Source organism: Tupaia chinensis, unplaced genomic scaffold (assembly GCF_000334495.1).
Source record: "Tupaia chinensis unplaced genomic scaffold, TupChi_1.0 Scaffold148234_1, whole genome shotgun sequence".
NCBI lineage: Eukaryota > Metazoa > Chordata > Mammalia > Scandentia > Tupaiidae > Tupaia > Tupaia belangeri.
In genome coordinates, this window is record NW_006208084.1 from 4,824,670 (window position 1) to 4,847,609 (window position 22,940).

General features: G+C 41.3%; 1 protein-coding gene across 5 annotated transcripts in view; it reads right to left on the reverse strand.

Annotated features, from left to right (window-relative positions):
- The window catches only part of RIC8B (RIC8 guanine nucleotide exchange factor B), a 129,595-nt gene extending 116,056 nt beyond the window's left edge, over nt 1-13,539 (reverse strand). For all 5 annotated transcript variants that reach the window (XR_003548177.1, XR_337633.2, XM_006170355.3 and 2 more), the window contains exons 1-2: nt 13,455-13,539; nt 228-275 (exon numbers count right to left, since the gene is read on the reverse strand). Coding sequence is in view for 3 of the 5 variants with exons in the window: in XM_006170355.3 (XP_006170417.1) it covers nt 228-275; nt 13,455-13,538 (132 nt within the window). In the remaining 2 variants the exon portion in view is untranslated. The remainder of the gene's footprint in view (nt 1-227; nt 276-13,454) is intronic.
- Nucleotides 13,540-22,940: the final 9,401 nt, after the last annotated feature.

Here is a 22,940-nt window from a genome sequence, read left to right on the forward strand (position 1 = left end):
AAAGAGTTCCGTCTGAATGCTTTTCCCTCCATTATTAGATTGATGCAATTCAGGCATGGCATAGGAAAGACTTGTGTGTAACCCATTGTCAACCTGGCACCTGGCTTTCTTCTCGGGGTTCCTAAATTACAAACTAAAGGAAAACTAAAAACGAATCAACAATCATCAGACCACAGCTTAGAAACTCCATGAATAAAACATACACACAGAATAACACCAAGGCTTACCTTTCTTTTATCTTCATCTGTTGTTTCAAATTTGAAAGTAGCCCTATGCTGAGGGGGGAAAAAAGGGAAACAATGTCATTTTAAATACACTCATTTTAAATTTTGGCTATGTTTAAAAACACATGATAATGTGCCTGTAAAAATGTTACCTTCTCATATCTCATTATTCTTCATAAAGCAAGAAAAACAGGCATGTAAGCAAATAATTACAAAGCAGTTTGAAAATACTACAGTAGAACTATATTCAAGGAAACACAGAGAACCAAACCACTAACTGCCCAAGAAAATGTGGAATGCTTTCATAGAGAATAAAGCATTTGAGCTGAATCTTGAGGGATGTTTGCCAGGAAGCAAATGAACAGCATGTTAGGGACAAAAAAAGGCTTAGATATGTGAACCTCTATGATGTATGTGTGAAATAAGCAGCTCTGAGACTGGAACATAGGACACATATTAGGACAGGGGGAAGAAAAGATTGGAAAAGTAGATTTGATTGAGACATGGAAGGTCTTCCAATGGTGCTGAGGAGTTTATAGTTTCTTTTCATATATAATAAGAAATCATAAGAAAACTAGATATAGAAGAGACCTGATAGTTGGTAATTCAGAAAAGTACTTCTATAAGAATGCGTTTAAATCATGGCTCTGCCACTTACTAGCTGTGAACTTGAGCAAGAAAATAACTGAGCTGCTCATCTGAAAACAGGGTTACCTAGTTCATAGGGTGATTGTGAGGGTTAAAAGGTCTAAGGCACACAACATACCAGACTGGTGTCTGGCACACAGTAAATATTCAGTATATATTAGGGTTTAATAGATATGCTAAGAATATTGATTTAAAAAAATAGGAAGGGGGGCAGGCAGGCAGCATGTAGTTAAGGTGCTGGATTCCCACATGGCTGACCACAGTTTGAGTCCCGGAGCTGGCACCTTGTTCTCTCACTTTCTCTGGTCAATTAAATAATAATAATAATAAATTTTAAAAATTAAACAAATAATTCTTGGGAACCAGCAGTTAGTGTAATGGCTATGTCGCTGGACTCCCACATAGTCAACCGCGGTTCACGTCCCGGACCCGGTGGCTTAAAACTCACGCCGGGCGTGTGTGTGTGTGCGTGCCCAAGATCCTGAGAGGAGAAGGGATTGCGGCGTGACCATCCCCCCTGGGGGGTGATTTCTCGCTTTCTGTCTCTATGTTTCTCTCTGTCTGTCTATAGAGCGCATGCGCCCTATAGCAAAAACCTCTAAATAAATAAATAAATAAATAAATAATTCTTTTAAAAAATAATAGTAATAGGAAGGGGAGAAAATGTCAAGACTCTCTTGAAATGATTGGTGCACTCTATTTTCCACTCTGTAGCTAAAGTAGAGGAGAATGGAAGAAAAATTGGCTTGTCCACTGTCATAGAATGCTAGCATTATACCCCCCAAATAGGGAAAACAACAACAACAACAAAAAAAAAACAGAACACAGAATTCCTCATTTTCCTCTTAAGTTTAATAAGGAAATCCGAGTTCTTATAAATTCTAAGCCTTCTTAAAAACAAAAACTCCTAAACTTGTTTCTACCTTTCCTTTGTATTTCTCTAACTGGCTACCTGACAAATATGGCCACTCACTTTAAGTTAGGTACACCAAATACTAAAGATATAATCAATTCCGGTGGGTCTGCATTGACAGTTTTATAGAATAAACAATTTTTGAAACTAAATGAGATGGAGAAACATTGGCAGAGCAGCAGTTCTGAATGTAAGAAATGATCAAAAGGAAGAATTAGAGGTAAGAAATAAGAAATAATGGCCATTCGAGGAAAACAAAGAGGCTGCCCTAAACAAGGATACTAAACAATTAAAATGAATGAAGTCTGGTGGTAAAGCCTGAACTTAAAAATTTATGCCTGAGCTGGCAGATAAATGGAAAGTAACCAGGGAAGACTATGAGAAAGGTATGAAGAGCATTCTGGAAGAATATTTTGGGTAGTAGCTCACAAGCTAGGTCAAAGGAGAAAAAGATTGAAGATGTAAAACCATAGGAGGAATAGGCATCAATAATCCAGACGTTATATTACTTATGGCAGTATGAACTGACACAAACCTTAAAAGGGAAAGTGATTTGGCAACACATATTAGAAGCGATAAAAATATTCATACCCTTTAACCTAGAACTCCTACTCCCAGGAATTTATCCTAATGAAATCATCCAGATAGAAAGAAAAATTATACATATAATTATATTCGTTATAGTATTATATAATATTGTGGAAGAAAAAAGAGACAAACTAAATATCTAACAGGAGACTAATGAAATGCGAAAGTAATAATATTGTATTGAACATATCAGATAGAATGTTATTTTAAAAAAATGATTCACTGTTGGTATATTACTTTTACAATAAAAAGGAAAAACTGCAAAAAATAAAGGATAAAAGAATGATGAATAAAGAAGGTAATGAAGAAAGAAAGGGGAAGAAGGAAGGAGAGACGAGTTGTAAATCTGAACGCGAAACTTAGAAATGTACAGATCTGGGACCAGCGGGTGGCGTGGTGATTAAGGCGCTGGACACTCCCACATGGCCAACCAGGGTTCAAGTCCTGAATCTGGTGGCTTGTTTTCTCATTTCCTCTCTCTCTCACTCTCAACCTCTGTCTCTCTCTGGTCAAATTTAAAAAAAAAAATAAATGAACGAATAAATAAAAATAAAATAATTATTAAAAAAAAAAGAAATGTACAGATCTATTTTAGTAAAAAACTAACACTAAAGATAAAGCAGTACCAGGGCCAGCAGGTGGAATGGAAGTTAAGGTGGCTGGATCCCACACAGCCAAATGTGTGGTGTGAGTCCCAGACCTGCGAACTTGAAAAACACTCCAAGTGTGTGTATGTGCATGCCCAAAATCCTGAGAGGAGAATGGAGAAAAAGGGACTGTGGTATGGTATGACCATCCCCCCTGGGGTGTGATTTCTTACTTTATCTCTCTTTCTCTGTGTCTCTCTCTTGTGAGCACATGTGTCCTATAGCAAAAATAAATAAATAAATAAATAAATAAAAATTTAAAATAAAGCAGCAACAGACATCAGGCTAAAATTGTAAAGTTCAGTAAAGATTAGATAAAAACAAGAAAAAAATGACTGTAGCTTGAAACTAAGAAAGTTTATTTTTTGCCATTATATGTGAAATATTAATTTTGTAAATTATCTGGAATATATGTACCTGGTTATTAATATAACAGTTCCCCTAAACTCTTTCTTGAAACTTATGGTGAGGAGACAGAAAAAGAAATTGTCTTTAGGAAAGACACTGAATAAGTTATAAAAATATCTTTTGGGAGAACAACAGATGGCATAATGGTTACATCGCTGGACTCCCATAGTCAACCGTCATTCGAGTCTAGGACCAAACAGCTTAAAACTCTTGCTAGGCGGCCAGCAGGTGCATGGTGGTTAAGGGCGTTGGACTTCCACATGGCTGACTGTGGTTCAAGTCACGGATCTGGTGGCTTGCTTTCTCACTTTCCCTCTCTCTCACTCTATCCCTCTATGGTCAAATCAAAATAAATAAATAAAGTTAAATAAAATAATTCTTTTTTTTTTTTTGGCGAGGTTTTTGCTATAGGGCGTGTGTGCTTGCCAGAAAGACAGAGAAACAGAGAGACAGAAAGAGAGAAATCACCACCTGGCGGGGATAGCCACATCGCAATCCCTTCTCCATTCTCCTCTCAGGATCTTGGGCACGCACGCACATGTACCTGGTGTTGTGTTTAAGCCACCAGGTCTGGGACTCGAACCTCGGTCAAATACATGGGAGTCCAGTGACTATCCATTATGCCATCTGCTGGTCCCTAAAATAATTCTTATAAAAAAGAAACAAAAACAAAAACTCTCACCATGTGAGTTCATGCCCAAAATCCCAGGAGGAGAATGGAGGAGGGGATCAGCAGTTAGCATAATGGCTATGTCACTTGGACTCCCATGTAGCCGACCGCGGTTTGAGTCCTGGACCTGGTGGCTTAAACTCACGCTGGGCGTGTGTGCGTGTGTGCCCCAGATCCCGAGAGGAGAATGGAGGATAAGGGACTGCGGCATAGCCATCCCCCCTGGGGGGTGATTTCTTGCTCTCTGTCTCTCTGTCTCTCTGTGTCTGTCTGGCGAGCGCACGTGCCCTATAGCAAGATAAAAAAAAGGAAGAAAGAAAAAAAGAAGAGAGAATGGAGGAGAAGGGACTGTGGTGTGGCCATTCCTCCTAAGGGGTGATTTCTCACCTCCCTGTCTCTCTTTGTCTTTCCGGCAAGTGCACACATCCAATAGCAAAAATCTATTTAGAAAGAAAGAAAAGAAAACACATTGGGTTGTTAGAAAAGTCATGACACATTTTTGCATAGATAAATAGAAAAAAATACACCATGATTTTTCCAATGACCCAATACTAGCACATAAGGCACTATAAACAGAATTCTGACAGCACCAATTTGTTCAGAAACTCAACCCTCTAAGATTGTTTGACTCAAACGAATGCTGGTTTTTATAGGGCTGGCTGGCTCCTTTTATCCAACTTAGATAACATATTACCTATTCAGTAACCCTAAACCCCTATTCTCTCCCTTTTCTAAGCTGAACAGGGAAAAGGGGAAACTATCATTTCTGGCTATAAATGTTCATCTAGAACTGTTAGTCAACTGTCAACCACCTAGCCTCTAAGTTTTAAGAGCAACAAGTCAAATATAAATTAAAGAGTAATAAATTAAAGAGTAAAACTGTTTAATTTAGAGACTAGCAAGCTCCAGCAGCTCTGTGACACACCAGACTCATTTGTGGACTCCCACCCTATTTGGTAATAGGGTGCATGCACTTGTCAGAGAGACAGAGAAAGGAGATGAAGAGAGAAAGTACCCCATGGGGGAGCTGGCCACACCACAATCCCTCACAATCCCTTCCCCTCCATTCTCCTCTCAGGATTCTGGGCACACAAGCGCCCACACTGCTGTTTTTCAAGCCGCCAGGTGTGGCGCTTGAACAGTGCAGTTGGCCATGTGAGATTCAGCCGTCTTAACCATCACACCACCTAGCTGGCCCCCACTGGAAGTTTTATACCTATAAATAACAGTCTCTGAAAACCTTAGGTGTCAGACAACCTTGAGTTTGAATACAGCTTTGCTGCTTATTGAAAGTGCAACCGTGGTCAAGTTATTCAACCGTACTACCCTCCACATTTTTCTTAACTTTTGTATAGCACCTTGCACAATAAATGACCATCATTGGGCCAGCCCATAGCCTGGTGGCTAAAGCAGTAGGATCTCATATAGGCAACCACGTGATTTGAGTCCTGGACCAGGAGGCTTGGAACAAAACCACACTGGTCATGTGTGTGCATGTGCCCAAAATGTCAGAATAAAGATGAAATGGAAGAGAAGGGATTGTGATGTGAATAGTCCCCATGTGGGGTGAGGGTGGGGGTTCTTTCTCCTGTACCTTTCTGTCTCTCTAGCAAACTCAAACTCCCTTTAGTAAAACTTTAAGAAATAAAAAATATATATATATTAAATAAATGGCCACTATTATTATTTCACAGCCCATGATGTGGTATCTGGCCAAATACTGACCTACTAGATAGGAGTTTTTCACGGATTTCTAAAGATATACTTGAACAGCACCAACCTCAAACGGCACCAAAACAAGGGAATAAATCTGGGTGGTATCTTTTGTCCTGTGTTTCATGAACAGAAATCACTTGTAGAACTAAAAACCAGTAGATTATATAACCCCATCTGGAAATAAGAACAAAGTATAATAAAGGAGCAGCCCACTAAACATGCTCCTCTGCAAACACCCACAGAGTGAACTCTAAGAGTCACAGCTCAACCTCAAAAGTGGAAAGCAAAAGAATCCTCTTATATGGTCCCTGATATTTATATGCTCTATTTAAATGCAGAGGCTGTATTTCTAGAACTGTCCCATTATCAAGTCTCCATCGATCAGGTTCTTCCAGCAAATAAATGAAGACTTCACCGCTACGAGTGTGGTTTTCCTCTCTTACGAAGACTCTTGGAGACCTACCTAATTGCATATTAAATAACTTTTATCCTTCATTTGGCCATAAACTTGCCACACTTTCAAAATTAAATCCTGCTAGACATGCTATAAAGTAGTTATATGTCCACTGGCCTCTGCAGCAGCCATGACTTCACTGGTTACCATCAGAGTTGATGATTCTAGGCCTCAGTTTCTTTACCTCTCACATGAAAGAGCTGGGCCAAATTATCTTTGAGGTTTCTTCTAATCTACATAAACATCCCATGACTGAAGGAATCATGATTACTATTATGCACCTCAGGGTCCGTAATCACTGTTTGTTGTTGATTATATGATCATTAATCTCTCATAATCAATCTCTACTAAATCTGTTATGGACCAGGCCCTGAAGGAGGAGCAGGAGCCTGTATATGCATAACAATACATACTTCCCCAAATTAACAGTTCATTCTAAACTGCAGAGGAGGTGATCAGGGCCCAGCAACAGTCAGAGAAAGTAGTATACCACTCCTGAAAAACTTTCTCTTAAGTGCTAAAACCATAAAACAGGCAGAATAAGGCAACACAGTCCTGCAAAAGGAGTCCTGGCTATGGAATCTGAAGACCTGGTTTTTGCTACTTTCTAGCTCTGTGCTCTTGAGCCTGTCTACACTAAAAAGATGGTAGTGGAGGTGGATACGTCCATCTCCTTCCTAAGTTTGAATATAAGACAATTAAATGAGATGACATGACATGTGAAAGTGCTTAGGATAATACAGAGTACATAACAGGCACTCAATAAATGTTAATAGGTGAATTGAGAGAAGTAAAAAGCAACCACTCTTTATATTAAAAAAAAAAAAATAAAAACTTTCCTATGCTGAGTCAACTTGCATTATGCCTTTTACAAGTAGAGAGGTTGCTTTCTTTCTGGAATAGACAGATCTTCCCTTTCCCCAAAATAACAAGGGTCAATTAATGAAGCAAGAAGGCTTGGAGGGCCAGCAGGTGGCCTGGTAGTTGAGGTGCCGGATTCCGACATGGTTGACCACAATTTGAGTCCTGGATCTGGCACCTTGCTTTCTCACCTTCTCTGTCTCTCTCTCTTTCTCTCTAGTCAAATTAAAATAAATGAATAAGTGAAATTAAATAAACAATTCTAAAAAAATTAAAAAAAGAAAAAAAAAAGGTGGTGGCTTGAAAATGGGAGTGTATATGACACAGTACAAACTACGTGTTGTTTGCAACAGGGGCCAGATAGGTAACTGTTATTTTGAATATGGTATTTTGCTACCCATTAAGAAGCACAATGGATGGGGTCGGCAGGTGGCGTGATGGTTAGGGGCAACAGACTCCCACACAGCCAACTGCGGTTCACGTCCCAGATGTGGAGGCTTGCTTTCTCACTTTCCCTCTCTCACTCTTGCACTCTGTCCCTCTCTGGTCAAATTAAAATAAATAAAGCTAAATAATTCTTGGGAAAACAACACAAGGGCAAGGGTCAGCTAGCTATAACTGAATGATCCACAATCTTGAAGCCACACCGGAAGGTTCCAGGTTTGCATCCTGAGGTCTCCCTGTGCACACCAGGTGCACCCACCTATTATCTGGGCTTGCTGAGGTTAGGGGTAGGCTTGTGGTGTGAAGACACTGTTGGAGTGCCAGTCTCTCTCTCTCACTCTCCCCACTCTTATAAAAGAAATAAATAAACTTAAACAAAAATAAAGTGTAAGGGGGGAAGGAGAAACAATAGAATACTGGGATCTCCTCCCTGGTATTAGGCAGAGGTCAGACCCCCGCCATGGTGACTGTGGTTTAAGTCCCTGATGCAGTCAGCCCAGAGTGCACTAGGCACTAATTTGAGAGCCCAAGATCCAAAAGAGAACTGACGAAAGGAAACAGTGGTATGACCAGACTCAGTGGAGGGTGCTCATTTTTCTCTCTCTCTCATATGTATTCTATCATGAATAAAGAAAAAAACTAAAGGGGGGAGGATGGAGTATAGTTGGACTATCCCTAATTTGAAAATCCAAAACTCAAATGTTTCAAAATGCAAAACTTTATGAGTGTCATCACATCACACCGCAAGTAGAAAATTCTACACCCAACCTTATGTGATAGGTCTCAGTCAAAATGCTGCAATACAGGGACCAGCCAGGGGCATCATGGTTAAAGCAGTTGGATCTCACAAGGTCCACTGCACCGTTTGAGTCCACGTCTGTTGGCCTGAAAAACACACTAGCTGTGCCTGTGTGCGTGCATACTCAAAATCCTGGGTGGAGAATGGAAGAGGAGAGATTGCGGCATGGCCATCCCCCCCGAGGGTGCTGTCTCACTTTCCTTCTGTCTCTTTAGTTCTCGTAATGAAGCCTTTTCACCTATGGCTTATCCAGTGTTGAAGCCTAAAAAGGGAATATCCCAACTTTCCCCAAGAAGAAACCCTTTACATATGTGACTTAACTCTGGGAATGAAGTAATTGGGTAAAAAGACTGTATGAAATTCAAATTAGAAGTGTAATTTAATATAGAATAGAGAATTGCTCAGTTTTCAGACTGAAGGCTTTTTGCCTATGGCTTAACCAGATGCACCAGCCCAAATGGTGAAAATCCTAACTTTGCCCTAGAACAAAACCCTTTACATATGTGATTTGGCTCTGAAAATGGAGTAATTGGCAAGCACATGTACCCTATAGCAAATTTAAAAAGAAAAAAATAAAACAAAGTTACTGCAATACAAAAACACTGTATAAAATTATTTCAAGGCTATATATATGTGTGTGTATATATATATATATATACATAATGTATATATAAAACAGAAATGAATTTTGTGTTTATACTTGAGTATAAATAATATCTCATTATATACACACAAATATTCAAATAACTCTAAGCATATCTGATAAACAATTCTCCACTTCTATATTCCTAAATTTTCATATTGTGCTTTGTCAATTTAGTGCCACAATTATTTAACTTTAAAATTATTTATTTGTTCATGCTTTTATTTTTAGTTTGAACAGATAGAGACACACAGAGAGAAAGAAGGAAAGTGAGGGACCAGCAGTTAGCAGAATGGCTATGTCACTGGACTCCGATGTAGTCGACCGTGGTTCGAGTCCCGGATCCAGTGGCTTAAACTCACGCCAGGCACGTGTGCGTGAGTGCCCAAGATCCCGAGAGCAGAATGGAGGAGAAGGGATTGCGGCGTGGCCATCCTCCATGGGGGGTGATTTCTCACTTTCTGTCTCTCTGTCTCTCTCTTGTCTTTCTGGCGAGCACACGTGCCCTATAGCAAAAACCTCTCCAAAAAAAAAAAAAAAAAAGAGGGAAAGTGAGAAAGCAAGCCGCCAGGTCATGTACTTAACCATGGTCAGTCGTGTGGGGGTGTCCAGCACCTTAACCACCACGCCACCTGTTGATCCCCATTTAGTGCCACAATTTTAATTCCAGCTTTTTTGTTTAATGCTAACAGTTAAGGGGTGTTCCTTCAGCAGGGAACTATTCTAAGTTCTTTACACATACAATTCATTTCATCCTAACTACAATACTATGATATAGGTGCTGTAATTATCCCCATTTGGCAGTTGAGGAAACTAAGGCTCAGAAAGGTTAAGTAACCAGTGTGACTCTACAGCCTGTATTCTGGCCACATGACCTCTTGAGTACCTTGATCACTATAACTGTAACTTACTGAGTGACTGCCTCTTAACTCTTTAAGTGCATTGCATTCAGTGTTTGGCACTATACTTCATTTAATTTAATCTCACAATAACCTAAGAGAATAGTGATATTATCTATTTTATATAAAGTAACTGAGGCTCAAGTTTCAAAATAACTTACCCAGTCACAAAGATAATAAGTGGTAGAGATGGGATTTGAACCAAGGATTATATGATACCAAATCCAACCTTCTTCCATTATACTTGACCGTCTCGTTTCAAAGACTGACTTTATTAGACAAATAAAGTAGCATAAAGAACCTGCCTACTCCTCTCCCAAAGAATGAACCAATCACTCTATACATCACTCATTTCTCTCTTGGTTGAACTCCTCAAAGTCCCATAATCAGCACTTACCCAAACATTTCTCAAATCCAGATAAGGAAATTTAAGCACATGATATTCAGTTACTTTTTCAGGTTTCAGACTCTATACACCATAGAGTTAAGCCCATTTAATTCCACAGAATTCCCTGATCTTATTGCCTGACCACTACAGTCTTATTTCTCCTTCCTATTCATTTTCCCCTAAACTCTCCCCTTGAGGGGTAAGGACTCACTGCACCATAAAGCTCAACTATTTTCTTTGTACTATATCAGCATTAAACATAACATGTTTCTTCTGAAAGAGCTAACTGACCTGGTTCACACCAAGCCAGAGCATTCTCAGGCTGAGCCACAAAAGTACACGGACTTAGGAATCTTCCTAAGCTTTTCAGGATATCCCCTCAAATAGTACACAACGGGCATACAACTTTAAAAACATGCTATATGAAAAGCGGAGATGTAGATGTCATCATTTAAGCTCATACAGTACTTGACCAGGAGTGGTAAATGGAAACTAACCTGCAAAGAGATAGAGGAATAAATAAATTGGAGGATGCAAATCTAGAGTCAAATTATAATTAGTTTAGCCATGAAGGGAAGGAGAATATTGAAAGAGCGTTAAAAGCCAGTTAGAAGTTTTTCCCCTGCCCTCTCTTGTAGGAGAAAAGTCCCTCTTTACTGTTTGGGCACCTGGCATACAGTAAGTACTAAATAAACACAATAGTCAAATTCTCTGTTGTATTTTTTTCTTTTGAAAATCAGTTTGTAGCTGGCTTATATCGCTTCTGGAAAACAAAAATAAATCAAATGAATATAATCTCCACAATGTGTACACTTATGTGTGAAATGAGTTTCTCCTAAATGAGGCAGATAGTAAAGAATTAATAGAAAGATGCAGCCAGCGGGTGGCATGGTGGCTAAGGGCACCGGACTCCAACATGTTCCATCACGGTTCAAGTCCCGGACCTGGCAGTGTGCTTTCTCCCTTTCCCTCCCTCCCTCTCTCTCTCTCTCTCTCTCTCTTTCTCTCTCTGTCCCTCGCTGGTCAAACTAAAGTAAATAAAGTTAAATAAAATAATTCTTTAAAAAATAATTAATAGAAAGTGATGGAGCTATGTTATAAATAGAATAGAACCTAAGCAACCTCCCAAAGAAAGCTGCACAGTACTATAGGAAGAAGTCGGGACTTGAAGTTGGGAAAATCTAGATTCAAATCTCAGCCTCATCTCTCAGTGATTGTGTGAACCTGCCACTACACTATTATTCTAAGATTTGTCATTTGTGAAACAGGGAATACCACTAGTCTCTTTAATGTTGTTGGGAAGATTAAATGGGAATGAAGTCTCTTCATAAAGCGGCTCTATCTTCTTTTTGGATCCTTTCATCCAGGACAGAAATAGCATACTGACAGTTCAATGATGCAAAGTGTATGGAAGTACAGTTGTGGACCATAGAAAACACAAAAGGGGAGATTATGAAGGAAGGCAAAAACAAAGGAAAAAAAAAAAGATGTTACATCTAGGGTGTGACATCTTGGTGTTGGGTGTGTATTCACAGAAGGGAGTAGTGAGCCATTCCTCCCTTTCCCTCCCTCCCTCTCTCTCTCTCTCTCTCTCTCTTTCTCTCTCTGTCCCTCGCTGGTCAAACTAAAGTAAATAAAGTTAAATAAAATAATTCTTTAAAAAATAATTAATAGAAAGTGATGGAGCTATGTTATAAATAGAATAGAACCTAAGCAACCTCCCAAAGAAAGCTGCACAGTACTATAGGAAGAAGTCGGGACTTGAAGTTGGGAAAATCTAGATTCAAATCTCAGCCTCATCTCTCAGTGATTGTGTGAACCTGCCACTACACTATTATTCTAAGATTTGTCATTTGTGAAACAGGGAATACCACTAGTCTCTTTAATGTTGTTGGGAAGATTAAATGGGAATGAAGTCTCTTCATAAAGCGGCTCTATCTTCTTTTTGGATCCTTTCATCCAGGACAGAAATAGCATACTGACAGTTCAATGATGCAAAGTGTATGGAAGTACAGTTGTGGACCATAGAAAACACAAAAGGGGAGATTATGAAGGAAGGCAAAAACAAAGGAAAAAAAAAAAGATGTTACATCTAGGGTGTGACATCTTGGTGTTGGGTGTGTATTCACAGAAGGGAGTAGTGAGCCATTCCTATAAAGTAGCCTTCTAAACTGAAGAATAAAGGTGTGGTATGTTACCTTTTGAAACAATCATTCTAAATTCCTAAAAGGCTTTCCAAGTAATGGAGAGCTAACGGTTCATGGAGAGAGATTGAGAGAAGTGACTGGGATTTATAACAAGATACCATCTTATTGCAGAGTTGTAAAGTGAAGGAACAATGAATGGATAATTTGAAGACTTAGGTTGGATAGCCACTTACTAGTATGACCTTGGGCAAGTTACTTAAGAGATCTAGAGTCTCAATTGCAAAACGGAGATAATACCTTACTGAGCTACTGTCAAGATTAAATGAGATAATGGATAGGAAAGCTGTTAATGCAATACAAATGACAGGTATTATTAGGAGTTAGATTCTCCACCCACTTACAACAGAGTTATGTCCATGACCTTGGGCATGATTTTACTTCTTTGCACCTCGGTTTCCTCATCTATAAAATGGGGAGGATGATACCATCTACCCTACATAATATATTCTGAGAATCAAAGAAGACCATAAATGACATATCAACGTCTTTTTAACTGTCACACAGTGTTACAGGCACATAAAGAATTGCCATCGTTCCTAACACATTTCTTGCATATCGAGGGCCGTGTTCATACAGAGAAGCACGTATTTTTATACTACACAGGTGAGGAAGCCTTGCATGCATTCATGCATCCTAGAGTGGGGCACGGGGCACAGACACACATCTACGGATTCCAGGGGTGTGACTTGCACGCTTGGGAGGACCGTAGGACAGGCTGCAGGGCCGGGAATCCGGGGAGTGGGCGCTAGAGTGGGGGCGGGGGGATGCAGGATGCATGCATGTGAAAGGCTGGGGGCACAAACACGCATGCCCAAGCCGGAAACGTTTTCGGGGGAGTGCAATGCGCATCCCCGGAATGAGACGGGGTGGGGGGGGATGCGCTGTGCAAACCCGGAGGGCGGCCCTGGGGTGCGATACCGCATGCCCTGGGCCAGGGCTCTTTACCTTGTCGCTGTAATCCCTCAGGACCCGCTCGATAGCCCCCGCTTTGCCTGCCTGGACGATGTAGAGGGCGCGCTCCTCATCCATGGCCACATTCGGGGAGCAGAGGCCAACCTGCCCGGCCAAGCCAACCACGTAAACGCCTCGCGCCCCCGCTCGCTCGCTCCTTCCCAGCTTCCTTCCTTCCCTCCTTCCCTCCCTCCCTCCTGCCTCCAAGCCCCCAGCCTCCGCCCGGACAGGCCCGACGTCACCGCCCCTCAACTTTCACCCCGCGACGTCACGGCTCCCCCAGCAACCGGCGCCTCGAGGCCGCCCCCGGCAAGGCCCAGGACTGGGTCAAGGCCTGGCGAGCGGCCTGAGGCGGGGCCGGGCTACACTTTCAAAGCACGGCCTGTCCCTCCCTCTGTGAGGACGCCAGTCTTTTGAGTGGGCTTTCACAGACACAACTGTTCGCTGCCGACCCTCCTCTGTGAATCATTCTCAGCGGATGAGAGCGACTCGGCTCTTCCCCGCCCATCTATGAGCCAGCAGCTAGCCGGACTACCATTCCCTGCATGCAACGGGGCGAGCCCACGCTGCCGCCCGCTTTATAGGAGTGCCGAATGGCATGTCGGGATTAGTAGTCATCCTGCGGAAAAGACTTCTCCCCCAGAGGCATGATGGGAACTGTAGTCCTGCGAGGGCCGGAAACCAGAGTCCGGCGTCTTCTCTGAGGCCAGCGGAGGGGAGACCGTTAGGGGGAGGGTCTGAGCGTCGTCTGTGCCTCGGTTTTGTCCCTTACGCCGCCGACTGTCCTGCTCCAGCAGGTTGGTGGGACTGACTGACCATCGCGGAAACTGCCACCCCTCGATGGGAGCTGTCAAGCACTGGCTTAATTCCCTCTTTACTTGCTTAGCGGTTTAGGCTTCTGAAATTCTTTCCTTCCTCCCTTGTTTGCAGTGATGTTACATGTTCAGCCGCGGGGATGTGGGAATTTGGAGCCAGTTATCCAGATAACAGGGAACTCGGCGAGCTTTTTGCCTTATTAATAATTGCCGCCATGCATCTTGTGCCTTTGGGGCTCCCGACTGTGTTAGGTAGTTTCCTTACAGCCTTTGATTCTCACAACACTTTCGGTGGAACCAAAAGAAACCCGAGTCAGGAATTTGTCCTAAATTGCATAGCCAGTGAATGGGAGATCAAGATTTGAATCCAGATTTTCCCCCCGAAGACAACTGCCCTCCATCCACCAGGAAATGTAGTAATACAATTAGAGCAGGGCTGGGAGTGGTGATGGAGGCTGCCGTTGTGCAAGGCACTCACATGCTTCATCTGGGTTAACTCACTTGATTTCTCACAAATTCATCCCACATACATTTGGGAACTATATACTTGACAGGTTGGTAGTTTGATTTATGAAAATTGCAAATTTTGAAAACGGAATTTGAACTCACAGCCCGTGCTCTGCACTCCCAAACTTTTGGTAGAGAGTGGATGGATTCTCCAAGTAATTTCCAGATTTCCACTTCAACCAGCCTTTACCTTTGATGCTGACCTTGCTGGCCTCTCTCCTCTTGAGTTGTGCTAAAGAGGAACTAGAGGAGATGGGGGTTGGCAGGTGGCCCGGTGGACTCCTGCCGGACTTCCACATGGCCACCCACGGTTCAAGTCCTGGACCTGGTGGCTTGCTTTCTCGCTTTCCCTTTCTCTCTCTCTCCCTCTCTTTCGCTCTGTCTTTCTGGTCAAATTAAAAAATAATAATAACAAAATTAAATAAATCTTAAAAAAAAAAAAAAAAAAAAGGAGCTAGAGGGGTTGAAAATTTACTTTTACTTACCTAGGGACCATCAGGTAGCCTGATGGTTAAGGTGCTGGACTTCCCCATGAACATGGTTGGCATCCCAGAACAGAAGGCTTGAAAGCTCAGGCCAGACATGCACCTAAAATATCAAAGAAGAGGAAACAGCAGTTAGTGTAATGGCTATGTCGCTGAACTTCCATGTAGTCGACCACGGTTCAAGTCCCAGACCCAGTGACTTAAACTCGCTACGCGCTTGTGCATGCATGCCCAAGATCCCGAGAGGAGAATGGAGGAGAACGGCGTGGCCGTCTCACCTGGGGAGTGATTTCTCGCTTTCTGTTTCTCTGTCTGTCTCTGTCTTTCTGGCAAGTGCACGCGCCCTTATAGTGAAACCCTCTCCAAAAAAAAATAAATAAATAAAAAGAAGAAGAATGAAGGAGAAGGGATTACAGCATGGCACAAAAACTTAAAAAAAATCTTAAAAAAATAAAATTTACTCATCTGATAATTGAGTTTTTTGTATGTTGTGCAAGATATTGTAGTAAATACTGGGAATTTGGAGATTAAAAGCAAACATGGAAACTTGTAGAGTTTTTGGTCTTGTTTCTGTGGATTGTGTTTTTTCAGGCAATAGGTATTTATTGAGCATGTTAGTTAAGCCAGGCATCAGAGTAGGTGCTGTGTCTGTCGTCAGATTTTACCATCTCTCAAAATAGCAGACTTCTAAGGAATGCCAGAGGTAGTTAACTACATTCCTAAGGTAATAGTAATATCTTACCATTATTTTTAACAGATGACAAAACATTTTAATATACATTATCTCAAAGGCTCATTGAAGAAGGTATTGTTCCATTTATAGATAAGGAAGCAGGGTCAGATGAGTTAAGTAACACTAACTTAGACCCAAATGTACTTGGAAGCCTACTCTGTCCAGTACTATATTAAGTGCTTTTGGGTAGCCATATGTCTATTTTTAGAGCAAGAGTATATGGAGGATTATTAGCAAGCATGAAGTATCTCAGTAGAGCTGTTTTGTATAAAGGGGGTCTTACACATCTTTGAAATGTCAATTTTCCAGAAGCAGGTTGTTTTTCGCCTTTAGTTCTAAAAAGAGATTTTTTAAATGCGAAACTACATGAAGTAATGGCTTGGGAAACTGTTCTTACTAATTTTAATTAAATGTTAACATTCTGATTTTGGAATCGAGTTATCTTTTTTTTTTTTTCTTTTTTGAGAGGTTTTTGCTATAGGGTGCGTGCGCTCGCCAGACAGACAGACAGACAGAAAACGAGAAATCACCCCCCAGGGGGGATAGCCATGCTGCAATCCCTTCTCCTCCATTCTCCTCTTGGGATCTTGGGCACCCATGCACATGCGCCCAGCGTGAGTTTTTTAAGCCAGCGGGTCGAGGACGCGAACCGCAGTCGACTACATGGGAGTTCAGCGACATAGCCGTTATGCTAACTGCTGGTCCCGGAATCAAGTTATCTTTTGACAACTGATGAGAGTCTGGTCCCAGAAAAACTCAATGACTTGTCCAAAGTCAGTATGTAAAAGCAGACTCTGGGACTAGAGCCTAGCTAAATCCTGGGTTACTACATCAAGTTATTTCCCTGAATGTTCGTTATCTGATACTCTCAGTGACTAGAGTCTCTAGTCAAGCACTGCCTCCAGTTCCAGTTGATTGCTAGGTGGCATGGTACCGAGGAATTAGGATGTAGGGCCTGGATAGTCAAAGCAATGAATATTTATCCATGAGCCATTGCTCTGAAAGGTAGCAATATAAATAATACATAAGTAAGTATATTGCTTTAATATTCCCAAACTGTCTCCACACAGACGATCTACTTTAATTTTCATAATAGTTGAGAGATGCAAGGTCAATAGGACAAGCACTGTCTTTTCCTTTACAGAGCAAAAGGGAAGGTCATGGTGGTCACATGCTCATAAGCAATTGAGTTTGCTAATAAGTGGTATAGTTAAAGGCCGGTGGTGCTCTGTGCTCTGATAACATACAGGGTTAGAGACTTCCAGGTTAGAGCCAATGAAAAAGCCTGCAAATAAATACCAGCCATTTATTTTGGACTTTGATATATCCTGCTGTGGCATTTCCTCTTGCCATGACATTGGGCTAGTTGGAATGTGCCAGACTGAAGGTCTTTAAGAGGTACCTGGTGCTAACAGGATTTTATTTTTATTTAACTTTTTGAATTATTCAATTTTGAAGTTGGAATGTGCCAGATTGAAGGTCTTTAAGAAGTACCTGGTGCTAACAGGTTTTTTTTTTTTTTTTTAATTTTTATTTAACTTTTTGAGTTATTCAATTTTGACCGGGAAGAGAGAGAGAGAGAGAGAGAGAGAAAGCCGCTAGGTCCGAGACTCGAACTGCAGTGGGCCATGTGGGAGTCCAGCGTCCTAACCACCTTTCAACCTGCTGGCCCCAAGGTGCTAACAGCTTTTAAAATCCAACTCTTGCACATACTGCATGTTTTATACATTCTCTTTAGAAGAAAGAAATTTAGAAACGAAACCGTTCGGTCTAGTTGCTACAGCTCCAGAATTGGAGTTCAGGAGCTGCATGGTGATGCAGAGGTAGAATGTGACCCTCTATAAGGCTGACCCATGGTGGAAGGTTCTAGTTATGCCAGGCATGCTGGTATCCATGATCGAGGACTGGCTGCAGCTGGGGGTGGAGAGCAGCATCAGGATCCTATTGGGTGTGCTATCTTCTCTGACTCTCTCATTCATGGAAGAAATCAAATGAATAAATTTTAGGGAAAAGAAAAAAACCAGAATTGGAATTCAAAGAATTTCAATAATTTAAGATATAACTTGTCACTCAGCAACCACTAACTCACTATGTGAGGCCACTCAACTTCCTTTAAACCACAATGTCTCAGCCATAAAATAAAGGGATTGATCCAGATCCTACTTTAGTTCTTGGTCCTAAAATTTTATGATTCTGAGAACAACAATAAAAACACATTTTAGCAGGCTTACTCTCTATAGATATCTATTAATATTAATTAGAGTGGGATTGTACAAATCAATATGTGCAAATCAAATATTAATATGATATGTGCAAATTATTGCTTGGGCATACCTGCAAAGATTCTGATTTAGTTGATCTGTGACGAGGCCTGGGTATTAGTAGTTTTAAAAACTTTCCAGTTGATTTAACTGAGCAGCCAGGATTGAGAACCATTGGACTAATATTTTGACAAACTATCAACCACAAACTAGTTTTTTGGTAGACTGCCAAACCAAGTGCATGTAACTTATTAGTCTTTGACATGTCAGAAGAACCTGGCACGATGTAAGGTTCTTTTTTTTTGAGAATAATTTATTTATGTATTAGTAATTTTTATTTTGAAAAGAGGAAGAGAGAGACAGAGAAAGTGAGAAAGCAAGCTTCCAGGTCCAGGACTCAAACCGTGTAGGAGTTCAGTGCCTTAACTACCGTGCTGCCTGCTGGCCCCTAAAAGTTATTATTTTCACTTTCTACATGAATGAAATGCCCCTTTGGTAGCAAAGCTAATTAACATAGTTTGTTCCTTTCATATTTAGTGCTCGTGAAGCACAACATTGTCTTAGACATCATAAAAAATAACAAGCTGAGTGTACCAGCAGGTGGTGTGGTGGTTAAGGTGCTGGACACTACCACATGGCTGACCACAGTTCAAATCCTGAATCTGGTGGCTTTCTTTCTCGGTTTCTCTCCCTCTCTGTATCTCTCTCTCTGGTCAAATTAAAATAAATGACTGAATACATTAAATAAAATAAGTAATTCTTTTTTAAAAAATGCCTGAGGCTGTTGTTTTAAAAAATAAATAAAATTTTAAAAATTAAGAAAAAGAACAAGTTGAAATAAGTGATCTTGTCCCTTAAGAAACAGACAATAATCTTTTTTTAAAAATCATTTCATTTTAACTTTATTTATTTATTCATTTCTTTTTAATTTGACCAAAGAGGAACAGAGTGAGAGGAGAGGGGTAGTGAGAAAGCCGGCTGCTAGGTAGGTCCAGGACTTGAACCGTAGTCAGCCATGTGGGAGCCAGCACCTTCAACCACCATGCCACCTGCCATCCCCAAACGAATAATTTTTAATGCCATAAAGAGACAAATTAAGCATAACACTGTGCATATTCAAAGCAAGAGAAACATTGGGAAGGGGAGTAATCAGAGATGCTCTCTTGGAGGAGAGCTACAAAGAGAATGGATTGGAGGAAAAAGGACTGTGGTGTGACCAAGCCCCACTGGGGGGTTCTGCTTTCTCTCTCTCTCTCTCTCTCTCTCTTATACACTCATACACATGTGTCCTTTGGCACAATAAAAGGAAACAAAATGTTAAAAAAAAAAGAGAGAGAGAGAGAAGAAAAAAGAATGGCGGCCAGCAGGTGGTGTGGAGGTTAAGGTGCTGGACTTGCACATGGTCGAGTGCAGTTCGAGCTCCGCACTTGGCAGCTAGAGGCAGGTGCCCACACTCACGCAGGCGTGTGTTTGTACATGCATATCCAAAATCCCAGGAGGAGGGGGCCAGCAGGTGGCATGGTGGTTAAGGGTGCTGGACTCCCACAGTGGTTCGAGTCCTGGACCTGTCAGTTTGCTTTCTCACTTTCTCTCCTCTCCTCTCTCTCTCTCCTTTCTTCTCTTTCTCTTTCTCTCTCTCTCCTCTCTCTCTCTCTCTCTCTCTCCCTCCTCTCTTCTCTCTCCCCCTCTCTGGGCAAATTGAAATAAATAAAATTAAATTAAATAATTCTAAAAAAACAAAAACAAAAACCCAGGAGGAAAATGGAAGAGAAAGGACTGTGGCGTGGCCATTTCTTCACCACCACCACCCCCAATCCCTGTGTGTGATTTCTCACTTTCCCTCTCCCTCGTCTCTCTCTCTCTCTCTCTCTCTCTCTGTCTGGTGAGCACACGTGCCCTATGGCAAAAAAACTTTAAGAAAAAGAAAAAAAGAATGATGGGGAGAGCTTGAAGAGCACTCAAATTCTGAGAGGTGGAAATGCTGTGAAAAAAGAACAAGAGACCAAATTTAACTCAAGGCCTATTGAGAAATCACATCAAATTGGCTGAATTTGAAAACCAGCAATGGATATTTCTTACAGGCCAATTTGGTTAGTGGGACTAAAATGAGATAGGGAAAAAGAAATCTGAGAAATGTTTCAGAATCAGTGATAGCTCTATAACCAGCCAATTGAACTTCAGTTTACAACGTGTTAAACTCAAAATATTGCCTTATAATGCCATATGATGTAAAAATCAAACAGAACTGGGAGTCAAGAGAGGGTCTCTTGCTGACTAGCTTCAGATCCTTATGCATATATGTGTATATATATATATATATATTTTTTTTTTTCCTTTTTGCTATAGAGCACGTGTGCTAGCCAGAAAGACAGAGAGAGAAAGAGAGACAGAAAGCGAGAAATCATCCCCCAGGGGGGATGGCCAGGCTGCAATCCCTTCCCCTTTGTTCTCCTCTCAGGATCTTGGGCACACATTCACACACACCCAGCGTGAGTTTAAACCATCGGGTCTGGGACTCGAACCATGGTCGACTACAGGGAAGTCCAGCAACATAGCCATTACGCTAACTGCTGGTCCCATGCATTTGTTTTTTTATGTCTGGATCTCATTTATAAAACTAGAGTGAAAAGATGGTTTCAAGGTTTTGTCTTTGTTTTCGTTTTTGTTTAAGAGAGATTTTTTTCTATAGAGCATGTATGCTCGCTGGAGAGACAGAGACAAAAAGCAAGAAATCACCATTCAGAGGGGATGGCCACACTGCAGTCCCTTCTCTTCTAAATGAGATTTTGGGCACGCATGCATGTATACTGTGAATTTCAAGCCGACTCATCTAGGACTTGAACCATGGTTGGCCATGGGGGAGTCCAGAATCATAACCATTACGCCATCTGCTGGTACTAAGGTTGTATTTTTATAACTCTTAGAAAATATGATTAGGGGCCAGCAGGAGGCATAGTTGAGGCGCTGGACTCCCACATGGCCGACTATGGTTTGAGTCCCAGACCTGGCAGTTTGTTTTCTCACTTTCCCTTTCTCTGTCTCTCTCTGGTCAGATTTTAAAAATAATAATAAAATAAAATAAATAAAATAATTCATTTTTTTTAAAGTATGGCTATTTGATTCAATCTTTCAGCAACTTTAAGAGGTTCCATAGTCATTTTCCCAGTATCCTGATTGCTAAAATGGAGCCTGTGCAGGGACCAGCAGGTGGTGTGGTGGTTGAGACACTGGACTCCCACACCGCTATGGTTTGCTTTCTCACTTTCTGTCTCTCTGTGGTGAGCACATGTATCCTATATAGCAAATTTTAAAATGATAATAATAAAAAATAATTTTAAAAATTTGAGCCCACGCTCGCTCTTAGTTCTTGGCAAATGTACCTATATTCGTTTAATACTGACTGTTCACAGTGGGGATCTCAAATTAAGCACATGAAATGAGCTCTGCCCTTTAGGAGGTTTTGTTTATTCAAGAGTTGGAATGTGGGTCAGAACTATTTGCATCTCCGCTGACTTGGAATCCCATCCAAACACCTCTTGGGAAAACCCAGCGGTTTGGATGCCAATGTTGTAATGTGGCAAAAGAACCTGGACTTCCCTGCGGAGCTTTTTTTTTCCCCCTCCAGCCTGGAAAACCTGGTTTTTGGTCTTAGTTCACTGCATGAGTCTCAGAAGCTGATGGTTTGTCAAATTCCTTGAAACCTTTCTGGCAACTGAGTCTTTGTATCTAATGGGATAACATGAAAGCCAAAGCATTCTACTTGGAATTTTTACTTTGTCTCTGTGTGTTCAGGGATAACCCACTTACCCTTTCTGAGCACTGATTTTCTCAACTATAATGAGTATAATTATACCTACTTTGCAGGATACTGCAAGGGTTAAAAGAGATGGCTGTCAAAGTGGCCAGCACTGCAGACCTGGCATGGAGTATTAAGTGTTAGCTGAACTGAATGAAAAATGAATCTCCCTTACAAGGATGTTGTGACGATACAGGGCAAAAAGTCGTATCATTCCTGAGGGCCAGCAGGTGGCAAGGTGGCTAAGAGTGCTAGACTCCCACATGGCCAACCATGGTTTGAGTCCTGGGCCTGGTGGCTTATTTTCTCACTTTCCTTCTCTCTCTCTCTCTCTCTCCCTCTCTGGTCAAATTTTAAAAATTATATATATATATATGTTCAATAAAATAATTCATAAAAAAAAAAGTCATGTTATTCCTATGGATGCACAAATGCATGAGTATTTGTTGTTGTTACTGCTGCCGCTAGTTTTTTTGTTTGTGTGGGGTTTTTGTTTTTGTTTGTTTTTGATTTTGCTACAGGGAGCGTATGTTCACCAGAGGAAGACACAGAGAGGGAAAATAAGAAATCACCTCCCAAGGGGGATGGCCATACCACAGTCCCTTCTCCATTCTCCTCTCAGGATTTTGGGCACACACACACACACACACACACACACACACACAGCTGGCATGATTTTCAAGCCACAAGACCTGGGTCTCGAACCACGCGTTGGGCCACGGGGGATCCAGTGCCTTCACCTCTCCGCCACCTGTGGGCCCACAGCTACTGTTTTCAGACTGACTGCTTTGGTCTTATGCTTTGAAGTTAACACCTGTAACACTGACATAAGGCAGTTTTGGGATAGTGACTCTGTGTGTGTGTGTGTGTGTAAATAAGGAAA